Source organism: Actinia tenebrosa, unplaced genomic scaffold (assembly GCF_029948245.1).
Source record: "Actinia tenebrosa isolate PJP-AT-01 unplaced genomic scaffold, QUT_ActTen_1.0 PGA_scaffold8__29_contigs__length_14323225, whole genome shotgun sequence".
In the NCBI taxonomy this organism is placed as follows: Eukaryota; Metazoa; Cnidaria; class Anthozoa; order Actiniaria; family Actiniidae; genus Actinia; species Actinia tenebrosa.
This window is the reverse complement of record NW_028292585.1, coordinates 126,531-150,769: the sequence shown is the minus strand read 5'-3', so window position 1 is coordinate 150,769 and position 24,239 is coordinate 126,531. Positions and strand designations below refer to the sequence as shown.

Genomic DNA, 24,239 nt, shown 5'->3' with positions numbered 1-24,239 from the left:
CAGCATAAATTGAAAGGTCAATTAAACTAGTCTTTTGGTAAATAAATTCAACTACACAAGATTAATGGCGACTTGTCTAACGAGATGGCATACTATCTCCTTATTAAGTGTTTACTTTTTATAATGAATGTCAGAGAGAATTTCTACACTCAATACTTTGAAGTGAGAAGTATTTTTGATCGTTATCTTACAATTAAAAATGAATTTGTCTTTAACATTTGAGGTGTGAAGTGAGTACAAAGCAATTTCGAGCCATTACAGTGTCGCATTTACTATTAACCGTTTCTTCGAATCAATATAGCTGTACCAACGTCAAATGGAAGTAGTTAACGTATCGAAGAAAGAAGGTGTTTACTTTTCTTTATTTACATTTTTGCACCTTTTTGTACGAAATAATAATACATTTAGTTGTAAATACAAGCAATGAAGTATTCATCTAAAGTTTAATTTTATTTTTTAGCCCTTGGGGCCAGATTGGAAGGTTGTACTATTACAATGATCTATACAATGTTCAGTACAAAACGTTCAAACTGTACAACTCCGTTGAAACCGAGAATTTTGAGTCTTTAAACTTGATACTCGTTCTTATTTTCAAAACTTTAAATCAACATTTTCTCATTCAAATCAGAAAATCAAAGGCCGAAGAAAGCCTATAAGTTGTCTAAGGTTTATCGCAATAAAAACCAAGCATTACTAACAGACTTGTTGTCCTCGAGGATGAAATCCAGTCATCTAGTTAGAATTCTCACTTGGTGTAGAAAACACAGTCAATCTACTCATTTTGCTACCAGTAAAATTACTCAGTCAAGCCATGAGCGACTGCCCCGTCAGACCAAACTGAGAATTGATATCAACTCATCAACTCTTCGCACATGCAAGCGGGTCTGTATCTTGCGCATCGGTATTCCTACTGACTCTATATAGTATATATACTTCCATTTCCGTGTGATGGGAAATAAATGATCCTACGATTTTGGTCCTTCTTGGGTACTGTGTCTTGGGCTAGCTGAACGGTGGCATAGCCGTGGGCGTCTCTCGCGATATAGGAGGCAACTGTACGAGGGCGTACGGACCACTAAGCGAAGCAGCTTTCCCAGCCGATGCAGCTCTTAGTATCGGAATTTCGCTCGGATCCACAGGTTCTAACCCCAAATTTATTAGAGTTCTGCCTCTACTTGTTAAACGCCTCGTAGATTTAGTAGGACTTGAGCTTCTCGAATGGTGAATCGGGGAGTCCATCATTTGATTTATATTGCACGTGATTCTTTCGTTAGCGGAATGCTTGCGAACGCGCGCGGCCATAAGCGCTTCACCACTGGCGAGACGCTGGAAATTTTGTGACGATGTCGGTCTTGTTTCATGAGGATAAACGTTTTCTGCGCCCTCGAAAAAAAGATGTTTTTCTGGTGTATGAAGAGCGTGTTTTCGATAGCTCGAACCAGCGCTTGACTTTCTAGACAAGATTTGCTGTGGCCAAGAAGAGTTCAAAGCTGAATTAGAGTCGAAATCTGGCTGTACGACATGCTGATGGGGTTGATTTAAGCTACCATAGGCGTCCACGGGGAAGGGTGACATAGGACTATTATTGGAAAACCTCTCGATGTCGTTTATTCGACTCGAATAAGAAATCTTTCGCTTTTCTTTGAATTCGGAGCTCCTTTTCCTATGGGCTTTTCTTGATTGTGGTCGTCCCGATGGTGGACGAGGCACTTGTTCCATATCACTAATTGCCAGCCCCTTGGCTTCACCACCATCATCATCAAGCGTAAGCCCAGATACTCCAGTTCTCAATAAATCCTCGTTATTTTTTACATCAGTGTTTATTTGTTCGTTGTTTTTCTGTAGAGCTATCTCATTAGCAGTGAAAGCTGAGTCAATCAAATCGATCGTATCGTCATCGACGAGTTTCAGCTCAACCTGGGACGTCTGTAACGATTCTTGGTCCCGAACGAACCTTAGAACTAGATCGCGTTTGGCTTCCCCAACGTCCGCTGTACTTTCTAGCTCTGCCAAAGCAGGATTCGTCGTCATTTTGTCGGCTTTTTACACACAGTTTTTATGATAATTCACAGCGTAATTCATTAGCAATGAGAACTAATTGATCAATAATTGCCGAAATTCTCACTTGAGGTATGGAGTACCTTTTTGTACTTTGTTGGACGTCTTGGAGATACTTTCAGGATTGAACCAAGAAAACTCGTGAATAACTGTTTTTAGAGATGAATTCGGATACCTTCGAAAGTTTGTACACACTTGATCGGTTTCTGCTGATGTAATTAAAACAGTTGATTTCTTCACAGTATCTTATCCATGAAATATAATCTTTCTGTGTTTTAAGTCTTGTATAAGATAGTATCCATTGATGTCCCATTGGAACCAAAATACATGGATTTTTCGTTCAAAAAAGAGGACTAAGTCCGGTTGAAGCGAGACAGCGCTTCTACCAAGCAACCTATATGTTTTCGTTCCGTTCACGGTAGCTAACAAACAATGAATATTAATCAAGGTATCTGATTGGACGACAGAGGATAAGAGAGGCTATAACTAGGCTTAAATGTAATCAAGTTGTACTGCGATTGTATTAATAAAGAGGTCGTTAATCGATGATTTTAACGATTGCACTTTCAGTTATTTCCAATCAATAAATCTAAGAGTTGCTGTTTTCAAACTTGACAATTCCTCTTTAAATCAATTTGAAATTTGGCGAATTTTGGTTCAAAAGTAACCAGCTTTGCTGACGAGTCTGTAATGTCTAATTAGCCAGGGAATATAATAGTGTGTATTCAATTCGATGGCGGCTGTCAAGTTATTGTCTACTCTATACAATGGCTCGAGCAAACAAAAAAGTACTGAACGCAATAAACTTCAAATCCTAAAACAACCTCTGGACTGATGTAAGTAAGGGCACGATTATTTCACAGATTTAAATGGAATTTAACGTGCTAGGTTTTGCGGAGGACGGAAACACCGGAGAATCCAGGAAAAAAACCCTTAACTTAAGGGAGAGACCCAATAAACTCTGCTCACGTGTTATGTATCGCTCTAAAAATCTCGTAATCTTGAAAAAATGAGCATTGACTTCACGCATGATGCACTGAGCTCAATATAATTGTGCAGGTTTTGATATAAGTTAATGAAGTTTTTGCAACTTTCAAGCTTTTTCACCTTTGAAAACGGAAATTTATCCAAAATTTGTTACGCAGTTCCGTAGGGTACACATTTTTGTTGGTAAAAGTCCAGTAGAAATAATCCAGTAATAAAGCACCGTATTTTCAATAAAACGTCTAATTTTTGCCTTGGCTCTTAATGATATACTATGATTGCGACAAAATCTAATCCAGCTGTTTTTCTAGCTAGGTTCTTAAAGGACTCTGGGAAATCAGCGCTAAACCGCTGATTATAATTTCAAAAACTTATAACTGACCAAGAGGGTGGTATATTATAATGGTAAATGCACACCCCCCAACTTTTGACATGACAGTTAAAAGGTATTATGGTCCGACCCAGTTAGCCTCGCCTTCTAATGATAAACTAAACTCAAAATTTCGACGAGAATGTTTAAGGAAATAATCTGGGGTTTTTTTAAATTTAACTTAGAGCAAAAAAAAAAAAAAAAAGAGAAGTTAAAGTTGATTAAATTTTGGAAACGGGAAGAGGGTCACATTTTGAACAACAATCCTTTGCGTACTAAGTAAAGAGTCAAGTAGAGTTTGATAGTTCGTGTGTTACCGAGTTGAGGGATCACGTCAAACCAAGATGCGGGAATCTAAGCGAAAAAATAAAAATTTTTCTCAAGTGAGTGCTTGAGAACATTAGAGAATAAGACAGGTTTTTGTCAACCAAACACGAAGTCAAAATTTGACAATGAGTATCTCCATGGCAACCCAATGGTAACCAATGTTTTCCACTGGCCAACCGAACTGCAGTGCTAGCAAGAGAACCAAACGGTTTTTCTAATGTTTCCAGTCATTACTGGTATTGGTGAAGAAAATCTACACTAAACTGACGAGAAATTCATCGTCACATCAACGAGTTTTACATTCATGATCACTAGAGGACTTGCGTGCTGCATATTTAAGCGCCATAGGCAGTCGCGCAGCTTACATTCATATAAGTAGATAATTAGTATAGTATGTATGCCTCCAATTGGGGTAGGCTGTCGAACATGGAGACAATCCAATACAATGACGTTAATACTTCTATAGCTACAAAAAAAGTGTGAGATATGAGATCTAATCATAAATCTAATTTTTACAGTCAAAAACTAGTCGCTCTTTGTTTAAAAAAATAAGGAGTCGACAAAGGAAAAGGAAACCTAGCAAAAAATGAGAATAATATGATTAGAATAATATAGGAACTAAAATATCAACTGCTGCAGAAAAACGATAATTTATTTCGATCTTAATCGACCGATTGTCTTGTTGCTTATAAGCGGTTTCGGCTTAATTTATTAATAATCCCTGGGCTTTACAATGGTGTAACGACCTGTTTTTCCGCATATTACGATATCCAAAACCCATTACAGGCGAGAAGTCTTAAAATAGAATAACTTGTCCCTTAGCAACGGTAAAGTGGATACGCTCAGACAAACTGGGTTCAGCGTTATACGGGTTCTATTTTTCTTTCGTGATGTTTTTGACATTTCCTTTTCAGACAAAGTAAATGTTGGACGCGAGGGTCAGTGGAAGTATTAAATAAGTTCATTACCATACAATAGTAAGCGACAATTGAAAGTCGCAATGCAAACATTGAACCAAATGAATTCTACTTCACAGCTGAAAAGACTGGTTCATACTGTGTAAACGAACAGTCCCTGGTCGGTTAATATATTCGCTTTAAGATTACGAGGATTATCCGGTGAAAAGAGCTTTAAAACACCAAAAACAGAAGAGAAAAGTTGTAGCAACCAAGATGTACACTATCGCTGAAGAAGATAGTTTTCTTCCCGCGCTTCTGACGAACAATTTGACTCAACAACTCGCTCAAATAAAAAGCTACCGTGAGCAACAGAAGCTACGACAAGTTTACCTCGCGAGGGATATGGAGGAGATTCGAATGGCTTATGCGTTGAGGATTTGTGAAGAGAGAGAGCGTGTGCGAAAATCATTATGGGAATTAGATAACAGAAAGAGAAGATTGATGCTGCAAATAACGAACACAAAGAACCCGTATTTGAACAGTTCTTCTAAGAATAAAGGGAAATCAAAGCAGAGAGGTGAAAGACAACGATATCAGGAAAGAGGGAGGGAAGATCGGAGAGAAAGAACAAAGTCTGATAAGCAGATCAAGGAGTTAAAAACTCCAGCCAGCCGGTTACCGACAACATTGCTACCTGAGAGTCGAATGAACACTGCTTTAAGTACACGACAAGACACGAGAGAGAATAGGAAACCAAAATGGAAAGAAAAACAAGCCAGACCTGAAATACCTCGTTATCTCTTTTGCTAGATTAAGATTAAGATGAGAATAAGTATTTAATAAATCATTGTGTGGTATAACTATGCTTTGCAATTAGTAATTCTTGATGTTTGAGAGAAGAGGAAAAGTTACAAGTGTAAAGAAAGAGATACTTCTAACGAGCGGAATAGATGGTAGACAAACACTTAAACAAACGAACAGAGCATTGTTCACGAACTCCAAGGCAACCACTAAAATAAAAACTTTAAGTCATTTATACGATAACAAGAAGATAAATTTGAAAGGAAATAAAATAGTTACAGTAAGAATGAGAGTTTTTTTGGTTTAATACATTAGTTATGACTTTGAAAATGTTAACTTTTAAACGGGAATTGGCGTACTTTAGATCCGAGATCTCTTGTTATAGTCAACAAAACGAATTGTTCATAAATTATGTTAGACAATCCTTTCAAGTATTGATGTATTATCAGTCCAAACACGCCAGACATCGTTATTCAAAGGTTCTTTTAACGTCTGAAGGGAGATTGTTATTGAAATAAATTTTAAGTGGCAAATCTGTAGTGATAAAGTTGTAACTTCATCTGGAAAGCCATTTAACGGCAAGATGAAAGACACCGCCGCACGGGGTTGATAATGGATATTGACATGACGTGAAATGTGAATGAAATATGAGTATTGCAACTTGAGATCAATACAAGACGTAGTTTGAGATGAAGTTGGATTAAAGTGATGAGTAATGAAAGAGGAAAATGCAAGTGGAAAACTGTTAAGGTGGAAGAAAGGAACTGAAATGGGATAAAACGATAAATGGTTGAAAAAATCTAAGAAAGGTCAAAAGGATGGGAAATAAAAATGAGAAAGAGGAAAAATCTGGATATTTGGGAAAAACATGGGAAAGGAAACGAAAAAGAGAGAAAATGTAAATTAGATTTTTTAAGAAACCCTAATGTTAGTACATTTTAGTCTGTTTTTGTGAAAAAAAGTTTGAAAAATTAATGAAGTGTTATAAGCTAACTATCATAAGTGCAAATTGAAGAAGTTCATTCAGTAGTAGTCAAAATTTATTAGTTAATACATAACCTTAGGGCTTATTTTTCATACAACAGAAATAATGACAGAACTAATTTAGAGAAGATTAAAGAAAAAAATAATCATATACCAGACAGAATAAATGTAAGGATGAGAATTATTTGGAGAAGATTACACAGGATAATTAAACTGTGGCAGACAAAAGTGAAAAAATTGTGTGCTAAGATCATTCACAGTAATTACTGGTTTGCACTTGTCTCAAGTGGTATGTTCATCCAGACGAATGGCAAATTTTCAATAGGATTCTGTCTGGTTGACAGCACCTGGTTGTCAGTGTTTAATTACCATTTGGAGCAGATAATGAGATTCAAAGGCTTTTATAAGCTGATTGAAACCTTAGTAGCAATGTAAAAACCTTTGAGTTCATTCAGTATGGACTAAATAAATGAATGCTAAATTAATTAATTAATTAAATGAATAACAAAAACCTAAAAAATAATACTGGTACTTTTTTTTAAAGAATTGTTAAAATCCTTTTTAGATAATTAAAAATTAATTAATGATTAATAATTATACTTATAAAGTGCAAATTAAAATGAAAAGTTTATTTGCGCTGTTTACAAAAAGAATATAGGCAAATAATAATAATAATAATTATTATTATTATCATCATTATGATATTATACTAGTTTAAGGCTTTCAAATTAATAGATTCACTGGCAAATTATTAATATCTTCAAGGAGCAGTATTTTTAGTATCAATATTGACACTGCCTAACATTTCATTAAACTATATTGACATGCTTACCATGGAAACAGGTGCTTCATATCATTAATATATCGCTAGCTAGAGTTACAAGCTTTGTAGAAGTTCTCTTCCCAGAGCAAGACATTTTTCATCCTAGGAGAGAAGTAAATTTTAAAAAACATTTTAGAATTAAAATAATATTAATGACAGCCAGTTGTGATTCAGGTTATTTATTACTTTGACAAGACTGGTACCTTTTAGGGGTAGTTATTACAATTTACAGCGAGCATCCCTGTAATTCTATAATATAACTTATGTGAGTACCACCCCCCCTGGTGACTACCATTCTCTCTGGACTTATCTTTTGCTGATAACAATACTTTGATAACACATTTTCCTACTTCATGACATCAAATCAAGCAACATAAATGCAGCTTTTAATTTTCATCTTCATACAACAAGCTCAAGCATTTATTCTTATTCTTATTTTATCACAGTGTACAGCTATTTCAAAAAGCTGAATACTGAATACTGAATACTGAATAGTGCACTCTAATACCAAAGGGCATTGTGGGTCTCGATAATTTGAAATAAAAGGTAAATATACAGCAATTAACTCTCTACATGTAGTTAGTATATTGCTTCAGATGGGATACACTAAAAATAGAATAAATAATAATTATTAATCCTACTTTAGACAATGTCACTATGACCCACAATGCCCTTTGGTCTTGGAATGCATTATTCAGTATACAGTATTCAGTATTCAACCTTTTTGAAATAGCTGTACGTATAAATAGCACTATCCTTATTCGAGGGCTCCAAATTCACTAATGTGAAGATCTACTGTAGCACACACACAACAACAAAAAAAAAGCACAAAAAGAAGCATAAAGAATTCTTGACTTTTCCACACATGAAAAAAGAAAAAGCAACTTTGAATTATACCAATGACAGTTATTCTAAACTGTAATATATTCACACCAAAAACTAAGCTTGGGCTCCCTGTGCTTGAGTGTTTTTGTTACTTACTTCCTCAGACTTGGTCTTCATTGTCACAATTTTCTGTAACCATTCTTTACTTTGACTATATTGACTGAGATCATAGTAACACCTGGGAAACATAAAAAACCATTACCAATGATTAATAACCTTTTTTAATATCCTTCCATCTTACACATACGTAAATATTACTCACTTTAGTTTTAAGGGTGTAAGGCCTAGGGCAGACGTCGGACTTCCCATGCACCGAACTTAATTACATCAAAGAATGCTGCCTCATTATCACATGATATCCATTGTTTTTAATGAGTTCAGTGCATGGAAAGTTCAACGTTTGCCCTAGGCCTAAGAGCTTGTTTAACCTCTAAGGTTGTCTTTTGCATTCCCCACAAAATTTATAACTTATTCAATTTATCTATGTATATATTTCGTAATATATACAATATGAGTGGCCGTGTTGTATCAGATAAAGGCTCGTGGTTGTATATCTGATACAACACGGACACGAATATTGTATATTACTTATGAAACATCTAGGTGTATACATTCATGTTCTACTATAATTTTAAAGATAAAATTGAATTTGGCTAAGAAAATCAGGACGTCGAATTTGTATCAGATATACAACCTCCTCCACGGACAATAAGTTTTATTGTGTTTTCCTCATTAATTATTCATGAGTTTTATGAGTAATATATACAGTATGAGTGGCCATGTTGTATCAGATATACAACCACTGAGGCGTAGCCGAGTGATTGTATATCTGATACAACACGGACATGAATACTGTATATGACTTATCAAACGTCTAGGTTAGTTCCTTTGTGTTTCACTAAAATTTTCAAAGTTAAAGTGAATCTGGCCAAGAAAATCCAACTTAAAGTTTATGCAAATGAACACAGTTTTGTATCAGATTTACAATACTCTTCACGGTCATGATTCCTGTTGTGTTTTCCTCATACATTATTAATGAGTTTGATAAGTGGAAATAAAAACAGTTGTCGTAACTGTAACTAAACTACAGAGCACTGAGTACCATGATTACAGACTCAGTTGCTCAGGGTTAGCCTGAGAATAGACATGCTCCAAAAATTCCAAAATGGGAAAATGTTACGCCCTAGCCAAAAGGTCCTATTAAGTTAAACACGGAGTCTGTTAAACAACATGTAAAACACTTACTTTAGCAATCCAGTAGGAATTTGACAACCAAAATCCTGGATCAAGCTCTTCTGCCTTGAATAAAAAATAAAGTTTGATTAAAATAATAATTGTAAGAGGTAAAAAACCTTGAACTTATTATCCAAGAAAGGGGATAAACATGAAAGAAAACAACTACCAGTACATCTAATTATGATAGTTTCTCTAGCTACAGGCCTGGTATCCTTCAAATTTTTATCAATTTGATACCCTGAAACACCCTCTAGGCTGATCAAAGTCAGGGCATGGTTAGCTCACAGATGGAAATGCAATTTAGTGTGTCAGGTCTTCATTCTTTATTTAGAAGGAATAAGAATGATCCCTCAATCTTACCTTGAGAAAGTTTTCTAAAGCTTCTTGTACTGTTGATGTTGGAGGTTCAGCTATAAATGCTGAGGCGGCTCTTCTCTGCCACCAAGGAAGCTGACTGACCTGACAAAGAAATTAAACAGTTCTTCCTTATTCTTATTGCCTGTGCTAGTATCGCTATACTCGTAATACATCAGTTGTGCATCTTATGCATTTACAGCCATCACTCCCTGTGAGGGGCCCTTCCATGAAGTTCGCTCCACAAACACTACCACTTCATTCTATATCTACAACATACAACACTCAACTCATATGTTGATTTTTACGGAGGGAGGTAAACCAGAGATCCCGAAGAAAACCCTCATGGGAAGAGAGAGAACAACACATCAAACAAATGCAACTCACATACAATACAGTCCAAGCTTGGACTCGAACCCAGACCACAGCGGTGAGAGGCGAGCCACTTTGTCAGGGCTCGAAAATTACCCAATGAGAGAAGGGACTACAGGGATATGTCACTGACAGAGAAAAACAAGATAAAACAGTGCAGTGGTATTTTGGGGGAAAATATTAGTCATTTAGATCCAGTTGATTCTGATTTACCTCATAACACCAACGCCCTAGTAAATGGTATGACGTTGCATCCTTGTTGTTTAATTCTATTGACTTTGTTATGTGTTCCTGTAATGACAATCACTCTTAGAATAAGAGAATAGCAATAAAAATCCCAGTCTGCCATCTGGTTGACTCAGGAGTGGCCTTTGCTTTAAATATGTTTGCACAAAACGGTTTGCACAATTTCTTCACACAAAATACAGCATAATAATAATATTAACTTTATTTAACGTGGAAAGTGCACTTAGCTAACTGCTAATTTACAGTGTACTAGTCCACAAATTAATAAATTTAAATGAAGAAATAATCAAAGAAACATAAAGTGTTTTTAAGAAACTCAAGGAGTCCCTTGGAGGCATGGTCGAGAAACTGAATCTGAACTTATCAGAAATCACGACAAATCTCGGCTAGTGGCCACAGCGGGACTCGAACCCAGCACCACCAGATTGTGAGACCAATGTTATGACCACTTGACCATGCTGCCTCCAGTATATATTTTTGTGATTTGACTTCTAGTAGGTAGCTTTGATTGTTTTTGAAATATTTTCTTTTTCTAATATATATATTTATGTAATTATACACTTAGAGTGCAAATAAAGTTTTTGTCATTGTTGTCTTTGAAGATATTTGGTGACAAGATCTAGGATTTCAAGTTACCATACCCCTCCCCTCTTAATTGGATAGATAAACATATATGAATTCTTACCTTGTATTTGAATCCTAATAATATCCTATCTTGTGTACTTTCATAGTCAGATGTACTTCCTAGTAATATAGCACACCTACAATCAAGAACACTTGCGTAAAGATGCTATGCTTAGTCCTACTGTATTCGCTCCCTTGGAAACATTGGCCCTTCATATAAAAGACTAGTATGAAGACACTATGCAAGTAGAGCCAATCGAGCTCTTAACCTCGTACATAATGTTTTTCTTATTTCAGATCATGTATCATTCTATTGAGAATAAGATTCTTTGGTTGAGTTGTATCCATATTCTTGTGTAGTTTAATGTACAACCAAAATATTTAAAAATATTTCTTTTTAGTAACATTGCACAGGCTGGAAAAAGACTCGAAGTCCACGCGAGCTCAGCCTGAGACAAGATACATGTACATAAGTAATACTCTATAGAATGAAGGAATCTGAAATGGGGAAACATTATGCCCAATGTAAAGAACTATATTGCACATTGGGGAAGACAAGTTAAGAATTTCAATTTGAAGTAAATAAGGTGCAAAAAGGCTTTTGGATTGTTCCTGGAAAAATTGGCAAAGACTAATTATTGATTCATTTATTCAAACCATGAGAATTATTACGGGTTCACTTACCACTTTTGGGCACTTGCATTCTGACTGTTTATCTTAACTGATTTCTGCACTATTCCTAAACCTATTACAGGTAAAGAAAGATACATTGATTGTATTGTGGAGTAACATCACCAGGAGGTAGGAGAATATTTGTTTGGTTGGTTGGATGGTTATTCGATTTAGGGATTAACTAATGACTGATTATTTTTTTAAATGACTATGTGAATTATTTTAACCTATCAAAGGGTTGTCAAATTCTGGTTAGAAAAGTAGGGGTCACCATGCATTTAAGAGAAATAATAAGACTTAAACATTGTTAAAAAGTGATGACGTCATGATTTTACTAACACCAGGAAAAAAACTTTTTTTCAAAATTAATGACTGACACTTTGTTTCTTTACTAAAATATACCCAATTCTACCATGACTTTGATAGTTGGCTATAACATATATAATTTTTTAGCTTCTTGCTCCCTATTTTCGATCAGTAGGTACATAAAGATTGTGTCCATATTCTTTTCAAGACCAATTATTTTTTATAAATTTCATTTCACGAGGCTAATTTAACATTTACTCCATCATTTAAACGAAGAAAAAATAGGGGTATCCAGGCGTTTTTAAGATATACGAATTTGTAAAGAACATTATTAGGGATAAATCATATACCGAATGTGTGACAAGTGTAACACAGCATACAAAACGGCACGACAAACACTGTTTTTGGCGCTAAACATGCTGCTTCCTGCCATGCAAGCAAAAAACACACAGAAAAACTCGATATTTATAAACTTTATAGTTCCAGGAAGACTATTGGGTTTGAAGTGAAGTTATTATCGACTTTTTACTTAACAGAAGAAAGGAATTTCTGAAATATTTGGTACGTAATAAAATGATTTTTCAGATTGAGAACTCCAAAGTAAAAGAATTTCATGATGAAAGTGTTTAGCGACCAAAAAAAGATTTTCAAAACTATAATTACACACCTAGATATTAATAAATGGTAAATTTTCAATTTCATATGTATTTCTTGTTTGTTTTTATTCAAGTTTTATAGGATTAAATCTAAAGAAACGGTAAAAAGCTTTATTATTGAAAGGATTTGGTTTATAGTTAGAACTATGAGTATGCCATTTTTTCAAAACTTGCCCAAAAAAACTTATGATTCTTTGTCAATAATACTTAAACTTCAGCAAATTATCTCTTTAACAAGCCTGGGTTACTTAAGATCGTTTTCTGTTTAACTTTTATTGAAAATAAACATTTTGTTTCATGCAATTCGAGTAATAAATTTTGAAATTCCTGGAATGTAGATGCGCAGTACGTGTGCGCATGGACAATAGTAGGCACCGTCCTTAAATGGTTTCTTGATGCATTTTTATTTTTTGTCAAAATAAATGACAAATAAAATCAAAGTTTGTTAAATGGTCAACCTTAATTGCTGGGTCCATCTTGTAAGACAGTAATGGGTATTATAGAAATCAGAAGGTTATGAGAGAATGTCCACCTGGGAGTGGTAGGAGATTATGTTGTATCTTGTTATCGCTAATCACCATTGCAAGTACAGCAGTGGTGCAGCTTAACAATTCGAACTGAAAGCATGTGAAGGCCCCTATACAGTCCTTTTATGACCTTGGAGCACAGCTCTAACCAGTTTGGATTAGTTAGGGTTGATTTGAGAAGAGGGAGGAAAAACTGGGGAGCCAGAAGAACTCTTGGAGTCAAAAAGAAAACCATGAATCAAGTCAGCTGAGATGGGGTGACCAGGATTTGAACACAGACCTCTGAGGTGAGAGGCAATTTTTTAGGCCAAACAAAAAAATAAGTGTGTTTCCTGTTGCATGAGAAAAATAATTGGGGTTGGTAGATGGGATTTTTCTTTACTGATACAAGGTATTTTTTTGTTTTCAGTGGAAATAAGCTTACTGGGAACCCTGTGGTGCATTTGGGAATGGATCGGCAAAAATCGGCAAGAAAATTAGGGTCAGTCGTGCAACAGGAAACACACTTGTTTTTTGTTTGGCCTTACCAAAACTCCCCTGTCTGGACTCATATCTAACTGCTTATACAAGGCATTGCCTGGAGGTATTTGTATACAAAGTTAACAGTCTTGAAACATACCTTTGTACAATAGATTTTTCTTCTCTTCTAGGAATCCTGCTTTGCCTTTCTCTGATGCAATATCATAAAATGATTTTCCTAATCTCCATAAGAGTTCTGCATTCTCTGGATACTGTAAAAATTTAATTAAAAATATCAGCTGAAAAAATATTGGCTCAGGCATTCTGTGCATGGTCAAGATGAAAAATGTAGTGTTTTTTAAATGGTTCTGCAACATTTTTTGAAATATCACAGCTTGCATCTTGCATTGTCTTTCCTCAAATCTGTCATAGGAAAAAACCTATGTGTTCCATAGTACTTCTCTCAAATTTTATCACAGGATAAAAGAGGTACACTTGAGTGCTTAAAATCCTAGAACTAATGTTGATGATGGGTGAAGTGGCATAACTTACCTTATTGACAGCATTTTCCAATAAGGTGTGCACTTTATCTTTATTATTCTCATTAGTTTCATCATTGCTTAGTAGCTCCACCTCTTGGATTATTGGTTTGATATCGTCAAAGGGAGCACTTAAAGAAAGAGAATCATAAAAATGAACAAGTGCCGACACAATCAATGGATCTTTTCGTCTTAGTTTCCTATTTCAGACAACGTGTCATTCTCTTGAGAATAAGATCCTTTGTTTGAGTTGTGTCCATATTCATGTGTCTTCTCATGTGCAACTGTTAAACAAAGAAATGATCCTCAAGAAAATAGAATGTCTCAAGTGGGAAAACATTAAGCCCCAGACAATCAGTATTAATGCTGTTACTGTATCATTTTCATTTAAAAATCTACATGGATAAGTACAAAGAAGCAAGATAACCTTTTTAGACGTAGTTTTAAGCTTATCTATACCTAGTTTGTAGTTGGTCTGCTTGGGTGAACAAAATTTCCTCGTCTGGAGGCATTTCAAAGAACTCTTCCTCATCGTCAGATATCGTCCGTACAGACGCAACTTCTCTTAAAGAATTAGAGCTATATTCATTTCCTGTTAGCTTAGTTTCCCTCGCAGGAGTAGCGATATTATCTTTGAGTCTCACGATAACTGAGCGAAGTTCTTTCAACTCTTGTGTCAGGTCTTGCAAACAAACCACCATTTTTTCATCTTTCTCACGTTTTCCTCCAAATTTCTTAATGACTAGCAACCCAGCACCGACTCCAATACCTATTCCTAATCCTATAGTCGTTCCTATGAGGAATTTTCTTCCAAAAAAAGACAGCCCAACATCGTCTTGTGAGATGCCATAAGACGCCATTTTGTTTTTATTTAGCGCAGAAAATCAACAGGAAACCCAAGATTATATTCATATTTTAAGCTGAACCATCCAAGCGTGGAGTTTCTCGAGATTTTGGGTTAAAAGACTTGAAATTAGCCAAGTAAAATATGCCGTATCTACTTATTTCTACAAAAATAAGACTGGTAAAAGCTTGTTTTAAGTTTGAGATTTCGTTTAGGAGGAAAATTTTTAAAAAACTTGTATGAAATTACCACCTTTACGATTGATACAGTGGATGTAGCTAGACATTTGCGAGTACTGTAATCTTTCTCTGTTTAAAATCCCTCTTGCAGGAGGACGGTCCAACGATATGCGGAGACGAAAAAAGTGATCCTTGGATCATGGAAAAACTGGGAGCAAAGCTTGTGCAACAGTTTGGGAGCAACTTGTAGGTATTCAATACGACACCTTATGTACTATCCTACCTCTTTGCGAAAACACTTGTCATTCACAAGAAAAACCTTTCTATTTGACCTTTACGACCATGAAATATGATCATGCTTAAGAAATATCGAAATAATTTTCAAGAAACAGGCAATTTTTGTTCCTTGGATGATGATATTTTCTAACCACTGATTAATATTCTAATGAATCACAAAAGGGCTGGGAGGGGAGGGTTAGGGGATGTTTTTACACTGTTATCAATCACCTGGCTCTTCCTTGGCTCTTCCTTTTTAAAAATGTTGCCACGCATTCTACCTAAAGTACTTGTTTGTCTTGTAGTCTTAATAGAGAAAATTTAAAATCTAAAAAAAAAAGTTTATTTTCTACCTTTAATGTTGTTGTTCTTTGCCCAGCAAGGAATACATGGTAGATGACCCTCCTCTAATAGTCTTAAATAAGCTAGAGGAAATTGGATACACAGTCATTTCTTCAACTGGTGTCGGTCAGACGATTATTTGGACCCTTCATAAGGCCCAATGAAAAAGCCTTTTTTAGCCACACAAAGGTATGTTTTATCAGTCATTACGAAAAAGAAATGATGCTTTGGATTACCTTTGGTGAAAAAAATACACAGGTAACCCATGACATTCCAAATGTCTAATTTAAAATTTGCAATGATTTTAGTGATTTGATTTTTTTCATTTTCAGGTGCATCTAATGACTGGAAATGCAAAATTTGGTTGACAATTTCTCCCATATACATTGTTTAACGTAATGTTTTTTAATTGGTTGTAAAAACTCTAATAAAACTGGAAAGGTAAAAAAGAGATCTGCTGTTTCTATGGCAATCTGGCAGCCATGCTGAATGGCAAAAACTACTATCTTTTTTCACTCAAAAATGAAATCCTTATTCTTGTTTAGTAAGAATTTTGCTTGGCTATGCAACATGGTTGCTGATGTGAGATTGGTCAAAGGCTCCATTGTTAGCTCAGGGGAGGGGTGAAGGTAGAAGGAAGGGTAGATATGCCCTATGTCAACCTCTATTAACTCCCAGGGAAGGTTTATATTTGAGCAAAGTATATAGAGAGAGGGAAGTAGACTTTGGGAAAGTATAGGTAAAGTGAAAGAAGAGTAAAGACGGATAGACCTCTTTACCTTAAGCATAATGTTTTCTTATTTCAGACCACATTTGTCATTCCCTAAAATATCTTTCATTTGTTTGTGCTGTATCCATATCCATATGTCTTATCATGCGCAACCACTAAACAAACAATGGTAGATAATGACACATGGTCTGTACGCCCAAGGTAATAATAGGTCTATTTCCTTCTTCCCCTCCCCACCCCCACCCCTGCTCCCAAGAGCCAACAATGCAAGATTGCAAAGTCTTTTTCCTACAGTAAAAAATCTATGAGCTTTGATCATAAATTTCAACAGCATATTTCATCCCTCCTCATCTTCTTTCTGCATTTCTTCTATCAGTCTTTTTCTCTCCTGTGCTTGTCTAAGTCTCATGAGAGTAACACTTTCATAGTCTTTGTCTGAAATTGTGTCTGATATTGTTGATGGAGTTGTAGAAGTGGATGTTGGTGTACTTGATACTGGGCTTGCAAATGCTTCTGCAGTAGTCTGTTCAGTGGTAATTACTGGGTCTTCTAGCCAAGAAATGTTTAGTGGGTTATCTGTGTTACCAAATTCATTCATTAAGGCCAATTTCTGAAAATACAATGGGGAAAAACTTTCAATGTGTAGATATCAATCAAGTAAGGCCATACACTACTGTATAATTTCTTCTTGTATGAACTCACTTTTTTGATAACTACACATTTTTTTAATGATTGAATGCTACTGAAGGACAGCTTCCTAATTTCTTCAGAATAGATTTAAAGGAATATATAACTACTATGAATCCAATTTTGGATCCCTGAACTGCAATTGAAACCCCTAAATGACTTTTAAAGTGTCTTTTTACTTTTCCACAGCTAACAGATCATGAATCTTTAATATTAGTGGTTCAACCCCCCTAGCCAAAATCTTGGATCAGTCGCTCTGGAATCAATAATATTGAAGAAACTTACAGCACTTGTGACATTCGCAAATTCCACTATTGCATTTCCTTTCTTTTTGGTTGATAGAATTATGTGTGATACTTCTCCATACTAGAAGAAAGAATATTTTCATTAGCTATTAAGTTAGAACATTAACATTAATATGAAAAGTTACCTTTTTAAATATGGTATTCAATATTTCTTCTGTGTATCCACCTTTTCTTTCATCATTTTTTTTACATTTCCATTTAACCTTAAAGAAAATAGTTTTCAAAATTTTATGAAAATTAAAATGCTGATAATAATGTTCATGATGAAAATGACGATGAATGAAACTATGACAAACAGGAGAACAATGATGTAGATGATGATGATAATAACAATGATGGTGACAACAATGATGATGCTTGCTTGACTTGACTTGAATTTGTCTTTATTTTTCTCATGAAAATTTAATTTAGACATAATATCATATACATGAAATCATTTTTATTTACAAAGAAAAATACATGACATAAATATACATATGTACCTTAAGTTTAGGTGTGTGATCATATATGTGAATGTATGGAGTCTGTTGTTTATCCTGCATCTGAGTTCTCATGAGATCCTGTTGTTCTTTGAGAAGCTGTGAGCCTTCTTCTCTCAGTCTTTCAATCTATAATCAATAACCACATTCTACATTACTCAAATATTTTAGTTTGAAGATAGGGATTTTGCATTTAGGGAAACAAGGATTACTATAGTGGCAGTGCCCTCTCTCCTCTCCCCTTTGGGGTATCAGTTTTGATTCCTAGTAGACTCAGGATTAGATGTGATTAGAGCTTGTTAGGTCTCTTCTTAATTCTCTTGGTCATCCTTTTTTTCTTTCTTAATCCACAAACCCCAATTGAAGCACTAAATTCCAATTGGATCTGTGAGTTAGCTGTGCCTGGACTTAGATTCAGCCCAGAAGTTATTTCAGGGTTTGATCTGTGAATTAGCTGTGCCCGGATTTAGGATAGCCCTGATGGTTTCCATCCAAGAGGTTGTTAGTTTAACTGCCTTGAATAACTGTACCTCAGCTTTGAGTCTTTTCTCAGTTTCTTCTGTACTTTCTTTCGTTACTTTAGCTAAGTTCTCTTGCTGCTCAAGATCTAGGAAATTGACATTGAAGCACAGTGACAACTATTTTTTTTTCTGGTTTTGGGTTGATAGAGAGTTAATAACACCAAGATCCCCAAATACCATATATTGTGGGACACCTATTTGGGGCAATTTTAAGTCTTTTTGATGATAATGATGATAATGGTTACAATGATCATGATGATGATTATCATCATGATAAATGATGATGACCATGACAAGCGATGATAATGGTAATGATAAAAAAGGTTACACATGTTATGATAATGCATGATACATTAGGATGAATGATAATGTCAATGATAATGAAGATGGAGGACATTGAGACAATGATGATGATGAATAATGATGATGAATAATGATGATAGTAATGAGAGTTCCTACATAGCACTTTATAGCATACCTCACCATCACTCGTTATTACCTAATTTGAACTTCTTTCTCTTGGCATCAAGAGCTTGGTTCCGTAATCTCTGCCTTTCTTTCGCCTTTAGGTTTGCATCAAGGCTTGCTCTTGCTTTGGGATCAGTTAAAACTTCTAATGCTTTACTGAGCTCATGAAACAAAGCAACTGTGAAACAAGAACATAAACTTCAGATGAACAACGTATACACATAAAATGATATTTAGAATAACAAGGCTTACCATACCTGACTCTGTTACGTATGTAAAAAATGGAGTATCACTAAATCATTAATAAAATGTAGTTGTTAAACGCAACTTTAAAACTAGCTCTACTCACCCGCTTTTGGATTGTCAGGGTTCTTGTCAGGATGGCAGATAAGAGCTTTCTTGCGATACGCTTTTGTGATCTACAAAGCCACAGCAAGCCAGTAAGAACATTCAAGAAGCTCTCTCAAATTAAACATTGTGGAATATTTACCTCTTTCTCTGTGCTTTCTTGAGCTACTCCTAAAACTTCGTAAGGTGTCTTCTTGTCCGCCATCTTGGATTTGACATTTATCGCGACCGACCACAGGTAACCCAAACAACTTCTTTTATGTGCGAGACTTTAAAAAAACTAAATGTTTATCTGAGTAGATTGCATTACAACCTCCTTGAGTCATTGTTTCCACTTTTCCTGATCTCTTGGTGAAGTTTAAATGAAAACTGAATTCTCCTATTTTTTTGTTTTCCAAAAACATCTGCATTTGCTTGGGCTTCCTGTGTCGAAGGCTTAGTTGCCAACTCACCAAGATGGATGTCCTACAAAGTGAAGGGGTGCGATTCATTATATATTTACAAAACGCATTCTCTGGCTTCACAAACCAGATGCTGTTTCTAAGTCGTGTTGGAGATCCCAGGAACTCTTTCTTGATTTACTTTCCTGTAGCGTACCATTTGGATAAAGCTGTCGGTTTGATGGTACTGTGGGTCGCTGTGATATCCGAATGGTTGAACCTTATTCTCAAATGGTACGCTAATACCAGTTGTTAGAAGGCTTTCAGTTATTAGCACATGGGGGGGAAGGGTACGTGTCTAAAGCTTTCCATGTGTTTTTGCCAACCCCCCACCCACGTGCTAATAAATGAAAGTTTCCTATAGGGAATAGAAGACTCTTTACTTGTATCGTGGTCTGTGGGTGTAAGAAATTGAAATTCCTAGGAATTTTCAATAGAACTGTTGTGAAGGTCTTGGATGGGAAGTGTAATTTGAACTAGGAAAAATGGGATTAAATCCCAGGAATGGGAAATAAAATCACATAGGAAGCATCATTTATATACATTACCCAAGGCTAGGACTGGGATTGCTGTGGCAGATCCAGAGGTGGTTCCATTGAATCCCACTTTGTGAAACCATTTAGCATGCCCCCTCATCTTTTGCAAAAAAACATCTGAGAGAGCACTGGGATGAGGATGGTTTTGATTGATAAAACTTTGTATGTACTTTTCTCCCTTTTCTCTCTTTTCTCTCTTTTGTAGGTTTTTGAGAGGTGAAAGACCCTATTGGTGGGTCAATGAAAGTGATGTTTGGAAAGACACTAAGCTGTTCCAGTATCCATTAACCTGTGAAACTGGTCCAGGTATTAATGAAAACTTCTTAATATAATTTGATAGCTGTAGTTACCCAGAGAAGCACTAGTACATCCTACCATGAATCTTCCTGTTCCTTGGAAATTCCATTCCACATGCGGTGGACATTTCAAAAAAAGATTGGTAAAGGTTTTGTTTCATACCAAGGTTGAATAATTGCACTATGGGAGATGTGAATACCATAGCAAAATAATGCCAACGATAATGGCAACAATTTTGATGGCATGGGTGGCATAGTGGTTTACCACTCACCTCTCAATGTGGTGTTATGTGTTTGAGCCATGGCTCAGACTGTATCATATGTGAGTTGCTTTTGTTTGATGTGTTGTTTCTCCCTTGCCACAAGGGTTTTCTCTAGTTTCTCCAGTTTCCTCCCTCCATAAAAATCAACATGTGTCTTGATTGTCGTATGTTGTAAATAATGAACCTCACGGAAGAGCACCGTATGGGAAATGGTGGTTGTATATAACATATTATATATATAACAATTGTAGATAAGATGCTAGGAGTAGTCAAATATGATCATGTATTGAAAGCATCACTTAAATTTGAGTTCAATATTTTTGTTAATTATTATTCTTTTCAGGCTCTCCTTCAGGTCATGCAATGGTAACAACATCAGTTCTCTATACCATGATGCCGATAGTAACAACACATTTTCTTTACTTCATCAAAACCAAAGGTTCTTTACAAGAACGACTAATCCATGTCTGTTTGTGGTTTGCTTTTTCTGTGGTAATAGCGTTGGTCTCTTTGTCAAGGTTATTCATTGCAACACACTTTCCTCACCAAGTTATTGGAGGTGTTTTCGGTGGTATTGCTATCTCATACATAAGTCAAAAAAATCTAGATTTATCAAAGTTTACAAGTATTCAAAAATGCAGCTTTGTTTCATTCATGCTTATGTTTCTGTCTCTTGGTTTTTATGAAATTCTTTCTCGTGCAGTTTTTGATCCTTCTGAATCTGTTCAAAAAGCACAAAAGTGGTGTGCTGATCCATCTTATATCCATATAGAAACAAGGCCGTTTTATGCCTTAGTACGAGATGCTGGGTCAGTGCTTGGCATAGGAATAGCACACTACCTCGTAAACTCGTGTTTCAAACCACAAAGTTCACAGAAAAAATCGATTTTATTCCGTGTCATTCAGATATTCTTATCTCTAACATTAATCCAATTAATGGAAACATTGCAACCATCTTTTAGCGATGAAATACTATCTTATTTAGTTGGCTACTTCAAAAGTATGACTTTGGTAATCATAGTTGTATATGTAACGCCATTTATTATAGCTTTTCTCGCAGATGAAAGTGATAGCAAACCCAAAGTGAAATAATGTTGTAAGATGTTTTATTAATATTTAAAATATAATACAATGGAAGTATGCCGTAAAAGTGTTTTTTATCTTCATCAGAAAATAATGTTCGAATGAATTTGTGTATTGTTATAGATTATTTGGAGATAGCATATGGTCATGTCTTTTGATTCATTTGGGTGGCTCCTAAAAGAGCCGTTGTTTTTTGGTGCAAACAGTTCAAAACTGTTTACTTGCTGCTGGTGTACTTGGTGACAGCCTTGGTGCCTTCACTGACTGCGTGCTTGGCCAGTTCACCAGGGAGAAGAAGACGAACGGCCGTCTGGATTTCCCGAGATGTGATGGTGGACTTCTTGTTGTAGTGAGCGAGGCGGGAAGCTTCACCAGCGATACGCTCGAAGACATCGTTGACAAAGGAGTTCATGATGCTCATGGCCTTGCTGGAGATACCAGTGTCAGGATGGACTTGCTTCATGACTTTGTAGATGTAGATGGCATAGGATTCCTTTCTTTTGGACCTTCTCTTCTTCTTGTCACCAAGCGCGGCCTTCTTGCCGGCTTTCTTCTCACCTTTCTTTCCTACGATTGGTTTTGGAGGCATCTTTTGATTTTTTCAGCTCAAGCTAAATATGACTTTACTTAGCGTTAATACATGAATTTATACTAAACTTACGGATCAACGAGGATCGAAATTCTAAAGTTGTGATTGGTTGAGCCGGGGATATTGAGAGTACATTATTTTCGAAGTCTTTGTGCATTGTTCTCAAGTGAGTTTCGATTGGTGGCTTGTGATCCGAATGTCATCAAGCTTCAGCTATAAATACTGAAATGCGAACGTTTTTCGCTATCTTCAAACGAAATCTTAGTTCAGAAGAAATCTTCCTTCAACATGTCTGGTCGCGGTAAAGGCAAAGCAAAGGGCACCGAAGTCCAAAACTCGTTCATCCCGTGCAGGGCTTCAGTTCCCCGTCGGTCGTATCCATCGTCTCCTCCGCAAGGGCAACTATGCTCAACGCGTCGGTGCTGGTGCTCCAGTCTACATGGCTGCAGTTCTTGAGTACTTGAGCGCTGAAATCCTCGAGTTGGCCGGTAACGCTGCCCGTGACAACAAGAAAAGCAGAATCATCCCCCGTCACTTGCAGTTGGCTGTCAGAAACGACGAGGAGTTGAACAAGCTTCTTGGTGGAGTAACCATTGCTCAAGGTGGTGTGCTGCCAAACATCCAAGCTGTTCTTCTACCCAAGAAGACCGAGAAGAAAAGTTCTTAAGCTGTAAAACAGCAAAGTTCTCAAACAACGGCTCTTTTAGGAGCCACCAAATTTACTAAAAGAGATGATCGTATATGCTTATACATCAGAATTATATAACTTTCCATACAGACCTTTTTCATACGTAAACACACATTTCCAGAAATAAGTTAACTTTAACTGAACAGCGACAAAGGAAAATTCTCTTGACCCACAAATCTATACTTTTTCATCCATCCCATTTATAGCTATTTCCATGCAGACCTTTTTCACAAATTTATACTTAGTCGAGTGATGGCTCCATTACTATGATAAGAAGGGTGCCTTTTTCAAAACTAATGCCATAAACTACATAAGCATTTGAGACAACAGTTTCAAATCTTCTTGGCGCCCAAATTATTCGATGTCAGAGTGAAGAAAGGAAGCAACAACCATTATTATTTTTCATGTATTATTGTAAGTTGTGTGCATATAAATTCAAGCATAATGAATTAATAACATTTTTATCATGTGGTGGCTCTTAAAAGAGCCGTTATTTTGATACATTAGGTTATCATTTAGCCGCCAAATCCGTACAGGGTACGTCCTTGGCGTTTCAACAACCATTATCGTCATTCCGGTAGGAAAGTGACGTTTTCAAAACTGTATGCCATAAACTATATAAGCAGCATAAGACAACACTGATCTTGGCGCCAAACCTATATAAAGGCTTTAATAGTAATGAAAAAAAGCCAAACCTATTAAGGCTTAGTCGAGAGTCCGAAGATAAAAATTGTAAAGATTGTAAGATTAGGAGGCAAATAACTATGACAATGTCAGTTGAATCAAACTTTGCGCCAAAACATTTATTTGTTTACAGATAAGCATTCAAACAGCATCACATGCGAAAGTGATCAAAGTGTCCTTTCAAAACTCCTCGGATTTTTTTTCAAGGGAAGAGGTTTGAAAGCTTTTACGATGCGAAGGGAGTTGCAGGGATCGTTGCAAGCACTATCAAGATATTCTATTTTTGCAGTTTACCCGTGAAGGTTTATTTTTTATGTATCATTGTAAGTTGTGTGTGCATATAAATTCAAGCATAATGA

The 24,239-nt window shown here is 35.9% G+C and overlaps 5 protein-coding genes and 2 pseudogenes across 6 annotated transcripts; 3 read left to right on the top strand and 4 right to left on the bottom strand.

The window, feature by feature from the left end:
• Positions 1-158: 158 nt before the first annotated feature.
• Positions 159-2,471, bottom strand: LOC116296961 (uncharacterized). The gene has a single exon (XM_031705086.2). It carries the CDS (start codon positions 2,029-2,031, stop codon positions 1,003-1,005), a length of 1,029 nt encoding a protein of 342 aa, XP_031560946.1. The 5' UTR covers positions 2,032-2,471; the 3' UTR covers positions 159-1,002.
• A 3,990-nt stretch (positions 2,472-6,461) lies between these two features.
• On the bottom strand, positions 6,462-15,583 carry LOC116296958 (regulator of microtubule dynamics protein 2). 2 transcript variants are annotated; one of them, XM_031705083.2, is made up of 10 exons: positions 15,429-15,583; positions 14,136-14,253; positions 13,744-13,855; positions 11,648-11,708; positions 11,025-11,100; positions 10,307-10,384; positions 9,728-9,826; positions 9,377-9,430; positions 8,228-8,308; positions 6,462-7,348 (listed from the first exon to the last, which is right to left on the bottom strand). In XM_031705083.2, the coding sequence occupies exons 1-10, from the start codon at positions 15,449-15,451 to the stop codon at positions 7,301-7,303; spliced, it is 750 nt and encodes a 249-aa protein (XP_031560943.1). In that variant the 5' UTR covers positions 15,452-15,583; the 3' UTR covers positions 6,462-7,300. The 2 variants fall into 2 exon arrangements, with proteins under 2 accessions (XP_031560943.1, XP_031560942.1); XM_031705082.2 differs by lacking the exon at positions 15,429-15,583 and adding an exon at positions 14,582-14,982.
• On the top strand, positions 15,042-16,223 carry LOC116296973 (GTP cyclohydrolase 1 feedback regulatory protein). Its single transcript, XM_031705105.2, has 4 exons — positions 15,042-15,146; positions 15,297-15,391; positions 15,801-15,952; positions 16,096-16,223. The coding sequence occupies exons 1-3, from the start codon at positions 15,111-15,113 to the stop codon at positions 15,925-15,927; spliced, it is 258 nt and encodes an 85-aa protein (XP_031560965.1). The 5' UTR covers positions 15,042-15,110; the 3' UTR covers positions 15,928-15,952; positions 16,096-16,223.
• Positions 16,148-19,671, bottom strand: LOC116296964 (dnaJ homolog subfamily C member 17). Its single transcript, XM_031705089.2, has 8 exons — positions 19,444-19,671; positions 19,303-19,372; positions 18,985-19,131; positions 18,495-18,571; positions 17,968-18,093; positions 17,611-17,688; positions 17,466-17,546; positions 16,148-17,103 (listed from the first exon to the last, which is right to left on the bottom strand). The coding sequence occupies exons 1-8, from the start codon at positions 19,504-19,506 to the stop codon at positions 16,831-16,833; spliced, it is 915 nt and encodes a 304-aa protein (XP_031560949.1). The 5' UTR covers positions 19,507-19,671; the 3' UTR covers positions 16,148-16,830.
• Positions 19,672-19,749: 78 nt separating this feature from the next.
• Positions 19,750-22,493, top strand: LOC116296959 (glucose-6-phosphatase catalytic subunit 1). Its single transcript, XM_031705084.2, has 3 exons — positions 19,750-19,975; positions 20,483-20,583; positions 21,180-22,493. The coding sequence occupies exons 1-3, from the start codon at positions 19,758-19,760 to the stop codon at positions 21,926-21,928; spliced, it is 1,068 nt and encodes a 355-aa protein (XP_031560944.2). The 5' UTR covers positions 19,750-19,757; the 3' UTR covers positions 21,929-22,493.
• Positions 21,926-22,559, bottom strand: LOC116296975 (histone H2B.2 pseudogene; annotated as a pseudogene).
• On the top strand, positions 22,560-24,175 carry LOC116296971 (histone H2A pseudogene; annotated as a pseudogene).
• Positions 24,176-24,239: the final 64 nt, after the last annotated feature.